The 5778-nt window shown below is 47.5% G+C and overlaps 1 protein-coding gene across 1 annotated transcript; it reads left to right on the top strand.

Moving 5' to 3' along the window:
* The first annotated feature begins 354 nt into the window (after positions 1-354).
* On the top strand, positions 355-5483 carry LOC146333481 (vomeronasal type-2 receptor 26-like). The gene is made up of 7 exons (XM_084826354.1): positions 355-444; positions 547-756; positions 1967-2093; positions 3026-3915; positions 4455-4551; positions 5024-5129; positions 5264-5483. Exons 1-7 carry the CDS (start codon positions 355-357, stop codon positions 5481-5483), a joined length of 1740 nt encoding a protein of 579 aa, XP_084682480.1.
* Positions 5484-5778: the final 295 nt, after the last annotated feature.

The raw sequence follows: 5778 nt of genomic DNA on the forward strand, positions 1-5778 counted from the left end.
AAAGAGTACGGCCTCAGCTCCATCAGAACGCAAAAGTGCAGTCTTTGCAGACAGTGTTCTCTGTGGGGCTCGCACAACAGCGGTCAAAGAAGCACTGAGGGAACGAGTGGGAACCATTAGGGACATGCGCAGTGGGGGCGGGGCGGGATCCCGCTGAAAAATCTCCTCAGCTATAGAATGTTCCCGAATCGAGGCTCTGCACAGATGCAGATCCCATATGTGTGAATGCACAGATGACCACTCGAAGAACCACACAGGCAAGCAACCTGTCCTTCCTCCTTGGGAGCCAGGTGAAGGACACCCCCTCCAGCTGACGGCTCCTTCGCTGCTATGCGCAAACTCCCAGTCAGAGGCATGAGGGTGTGTTGGGACTCACCAGCCAAAGCAGCCAGCGAGCTTATTCGAGCAGAGAGTGCCCAACGAAGAAGAATCTTGCGCATGACAGTAAAAGAGGGAGTACCAGAAAACGCTGCCTCCTAACTCAGTGGCAGTCACAGTAGGTTCGAAGATGTCAGAACTCACGCACAACTATCTGTTCCGTTTCAGATTCTTGCCTCTTTGAGCAAAGTCCAGTTTAATAACAGTGCTGGAGATGAAGTCTCTTTCACGGGAAAAGGCAAGAGATATAACATCCTGAACTGGATCTTCTTCCCAAATGGATCTTTTTATCCTGTGAAAGTTGGAGGAGTGGATTCAGGGGCTCCCCCAGGCCAAGACTTCACCCTTAGCTCAGAAGCAATCGTGTGGATTACAGAGGTGGGAATGAAGTGAATGTTCCGGGGTTATGAGAGAACTAAAGAATGTTGCAGTTCTGTTCCTCGGGGATGCAAATTGTCTTGCTAGATGAAGTCAAATGCCTGCTGAGTTCAAGGAGAGGTCATTGTCCCATGGTAAAGAACTATCTTTGCGTGCAGATGCCCCACATTTGGTTCCCTGCATCTGCAGGCAGGGCTTGAAAAGGCCCCTGTCTGAAACCCCAGAGAAGTTCTAGCACTCAGTGCAGATAACAGTGTGAATTGTTGCATGAAAAGATGTGTGAATCAGCAAAACCACAGCTTGTTGAAGTTCTCCAAATTCCACCTCGAAGCTCATTCCATTTCCTGTCCATATCAGATTGCAAGCTTTGGGTTTTTTTTTTTTTTCCTTTTTGCAATAAACTTTATGCATATTTTTGTGAATATTTTCCCAAATGTACACATCAATTGTGTGCCTCTTTAAATGTATGGATCCTTCTCCCATGAATTGATGTTTGTTTGTGCACGTTTGTCAAAAGTACACCTTTTCATCAGGTGCATTCTTCAAATGTACTTATGCTGTCAAATGCATTTTATTTTGGCCTGCAAATCAAATTGCAAACTTGGAAATATATGGACAATAACTGCAGCATGTTTTTGAATCTGTGTTTAGTCTGGAAAGTGAGAACTGGGTTGAAAAATGAGCTGAAACGAATGTCTTATTCATCCCTATGTGGATCAAGGGTCAGGCTTGGTAGAAGACAGCCTTTACAGTTTCTGTTTCTGCTTCCAACTATATTTTAGATTAGCCTTGCACCCCACTTGGGGCAGAAGCGTGGAGGGAAGGAGGCGGCCACCTCGAATGGGGTTGCAGGAACAGGTTGCTTTCTCCGTGCAGAGACAGGTACAGAGCTCCGTGCCTCTCTCTGCATGAAGGGTGGCGGGAGTGGGTGGGATGAACTCCGTGATGCCATGGAAGATGGAGGGGATTTATGGTGAGGGCTAGTCCCCTTGATGTCATCAGGATTCCGCAGCTTCCAGCTTTGAAATTCCTGGCTGCCACATGAGCATCTTTTATGATGGTTCAAAGTAACCTGCAGACATCCGGAACGTGTTTGGCCCTCTAAACTGGAAATCCTATCCATCACACAATGGGAGACTCCATTGAGAAAGTCCTTTGGCGTGACGCCCATCACATGGAAAACGTCAGCTCTTTCTCTCTTGCCTTTTAGAAGCCACCCTTTGCGAGATGTGTGAAGAGGTGCTCTCCTGGGCACTGGAGAAAAGTTTCAGTGGGGAAGCCGGTCTGCTGCTACAGATGTGAGTTTTGTCCAGAAGGGACCATTTCTAACTGGACAGGTAATTCAAACTTGGAGAGCCATATAAACGTGCAGAATGTACTGGGGTCAGAGTGGTGCAGTGGTGACAAGGGCAAGATCATAGACAAGGAGAGTGTCCACCATGTCCCCTCGGAAGATTTTCTCTGTGCGTACCATTTGAGATTGCATACTTCTGCAGTTTACTGGTTTGCAAAGTACTCACAATTTCCTGGAAAAAAACTTGCCTTTAAATCATGAAACAATGACTGCTAATAAATTATTATTATTCGCAGGTACACAATCTGTTGGGTTTCATATTTCATATTGTCATTGGCTCAACTTTTAAGGTATATATATATTAAAAAGACTATGTTTTCAACCTTGGTTCTTTGGCTCCACACCTGAGGGTCTTTCAGCTGAACATTGATCAGGGCTGGTGGATGGTAACACCCTTGTAACTTCTGGACCATGTTACCCCAGTGCCAAACAGATTGCCCTTTATATCTCTACTGATTTCTGCAACCTGTTCCCCAGCTTCTGCACCAACACATCTCCCCAGAGGACAGTCCACAATCTGAGGGAAATGACAAATAGTAATCTATTGACTGATTTTCTCCTTCAGAAAGACCTGCAGGTAACAGATTGTGGTTCAGTTCTTACACTCGTTCAGGTTTCATTTTTAGTTCCAGAGTGCCAATTTTTCCGCCTTGTACAATATTGACTATAAATCTGGTACATGGGGCCATCATGTTAAAAAAAAGTGTTTTGTGCCTTTTTTTGACTGTGGTCTTATTCATTACATTGCAAAAGCTTTAACAGGGAGCAATCACATTGATGTTATACCCTTGGGTGTACCATAAACTACAGAATGGATATTTCCATCTCCCTTTTGTGGGCTGAACTGCCCCCAGTCGCCAAGAAAGAACATCTGTGCAATGTTTGAGATATTTCAGTAGCTGTTGCTCATTCCAGATGCAGATCGCTGTGTCCTATGCCCAGAAGATCAACATCCAAACAAGAACCAAAACCACTGTATACCCAAGAAGATCCACTTCCTTCCCTATCAAGAGACACTGGGGTTTCTTTTAACTGCTCTAGCTTTTCTCCTCTCTCTGATCACTTGTCTAGTGCTGGCAATCTTCATTAAACACCGTGACACGCCAATCGTCAAAGCCAACAACCGAGACCTCACCTATGTCCTCCTCCTCTCCCTCCTGCTCTGCTTCCTCTGTTCCTTCTTCTTCATTGGTCGACCCACAAAGGTCACCTGTCTTCTCAGACAAGCTGCTTTCAGCATCATCTTCTCTGTGGCCGTTTCTTCCATTTTGGCAAAAACTGTCACAGTGGTTCTGGCCTTCATGGCCACCAAGCCAGGAAACATGGCCAGAAAACTCTTGGGGAGACAACTGACAAACGCCATTGTCCTGGCCTGCCCCTTCATCCAAGCTGTGATCTGTGCTGTCTGGCTGGCGACCTCTCCCCCATTCCCAAACTTGGACTTCCATTCCCTGACTGGGGAGATCATAGTGGAATGTAACGAAGGCTCGGTCACCATGTTTTACACTGTCTTGGGTTACATGGGTTTCCTGGCCCTTGTCAGCGTTACATTAGCTTTCCTAGCAAGGAAGTTGCCCGACAGCTTTAACGAAGCCAAGTTTATCACCTTCAGCATGCTGGTGTTTTGCAGCGTTTGGATCTCCTTTGTGCCCACCTACCTGAGCACCAAGGGGAAGTCCATGGTGGCCGTGGAGGTCTTCTCCATCTTGGCCTCTGGGGCTGGGCTGCTGGGTTGCATCTTCCTCCCCAAATGTTACATTATCCTCCTGAGGCCCAATCTCAATACCAGGGATCATCTGATAAGGGCGGGGGGAATAAGGCAACTAACACTTTACAGCAAGTCGTGATAGTCTAGTTTCCTGTCAAGAATATATAGTTAGGAACACCAGTAGAATTAATCAAAATTTAATGTGCTGAGTTATTTTTGAAATGATGTGGTACCTTCCATACCACAGCCTTTGAGCACTGCCAAGGCCTTTCTTCTTTCCAGTCAACTCAAAATGGATTTAAAATGTTTGTCTGTATGGCAGTATATTTTGCATAAAAATCCTACAATTGTTCAAGCATTTTAAAATGGTTACCATGCACTATCATCAATTAGTGTTAGATGTGACACATGAGCGGCAATAAAATATGCAGCTGATCTTCAACTCTTCAGGGATCAAGTTTCCTGCCAGCCAGTCATGCCCTTTTCTGCAATAGTATAAGTTGCACGGACATCGATTCCCCTGTTCCGAAGAGCTTCGGCATACTTCAGAGTGATCTGGAAGCTCAGTTGCCCAGCCATGCACCCCCCCCAGCTGCAACCCCCCCACCACCATGTGCTGCCTTCCCCTCTATCCAGGCACACGAGCTCCCTGATCCTTCCCTGGACCTTGGGATGCGCACCGGCAGACTTGGCCTCTTTGAGGGAGCCACCATTGCAACTTCCCCTATTTCCAGTAGTTGAATCCTGTTGAAACGGCAGCCGCCAGGCCATCATGTATGCGACATTACACGCATAAACACCTGTAACGTTGCCTATGTGATGGCCTTAGGGCCGCCATTTGTGCAGGATTCAAGTTCCAGAAATAGAGGAAGTCAGAATTTTAAACAAAATGGTGCAGACTGAAAACATCCACCACTGCAGATGTGAAACAGCACTACTGCTCGGGTGGGAGGACTGCAGTAGGACTGGGGGCGAGGAGTGAGTCCAATTACACACACAGAACTCAATGGGACTTTCCTCTGGAAAGGCATTGCCCCATTTGGATGTCACGACAACCCACGATGAGTTAATAGGCTACTCACAGTTGCTTATTACCTGCTCGTATGGCAGAGGAAGGCGGACTAATTCACAAATAGGCTATGTGAGCAGCTTCTTAACCCATCACGGGCTGTCGCGATGTCCGAACGCGGCCTGTGCTTTTTCAGAGGAAAGGCCCATTGAGCTCCATGTGCCTCACTGCCAGGGAAGCGGGTATGGGACTGCGGCAGAAGTCTCATTCTTCAGCTACACGCTTACTGGGTTGCAATTACGGTGACTCGCACGCGATAACTGCAACGCCTTCATGATTCTAATAGTCCGTTTTTCATTTGATCGCCGCTTTATTTTCACTGTCAGAAACTCCCTCTGTGCCTTGGCTTTCTCCAGTTCCCTCCCGCCTGCCCCAGTGTTCCCAACTTGGAAGATGCTGTGCCATTTGGCCACGAGATGGCCGTGAAAAATACAGAGGCTAAGATGGGACAATGGCTGCACCTCCTTTCCTGCGAGAGGCGAGCAACGGGAGCCATGGCAGAGGTGTTCAGAATTAAGTGTGGTGTGGACAAGGTGGATAGGGAGACATTTTTCTCCCTCTTCTTAATACTGGAACCCGACGGGGTCCTCCCATGAAACTGATTGCTGGGAGGTTCTGGACAAATGAAAGGAAGGACTTCTTTACCCAGTGGAGAATTAAACTGTGGAATCCGCTGCCACAGGATGTAGTGATGGCCATCACTGTGGATGGCTTTAAAAGGCGGGTGGGCGTATTCCTGGAGGAGAAGGCTATTGATGGCTCCTACTCCGGATGGCTCCGTGCTGCCTCCACTATCAGAGGCAGTGAGCCTATGTACACCAGTTGCTGGGGAACATGGGCAGGAAGGCCCTGCTGTGCTGATGTCCTGCTTGTCGGTTCCCAGTCAACAGC

This window comes from Heloderma suspectum, chromosome Z (genome assembly GCF_057233095.1).
Source record: "Heloderma suspectum isolate Gila_16-S chromosome Z, 16-S_ref, whole genome shotgun sequence".
In the NCBI taxonomy this organism is placed as follows: domain Eukaryota; kingdom Metazoa; phylum Chordata; class Lepidosauria; order Squamata; family Helodermatidae; genus Heloderma; species Heloderma suspectum.

Coding starts and splice junctions, on each gene's coding strand:
- LOC146333481 (XM_084826354.1), top strand. CDS start 355: ATGAGGGTGTGTTGGGACTCACCAGCCAAAGCAGCCAGCGAGCTTATT. Junction 2,094..3,025: donor GACCATTTCTAACTGGACAG/GTAATTCAAACT, acceptor TGCTCATTCCAG/ATGCAGATCGCTGTGTCCTA. Junction 4,552..5,023: donor TGCAACTTCCCCTATTTCCA/GTAGTTGAATCC, acceptor GTGCTTTTTCAG/AGGAAAGGCCCATTGAGCTC.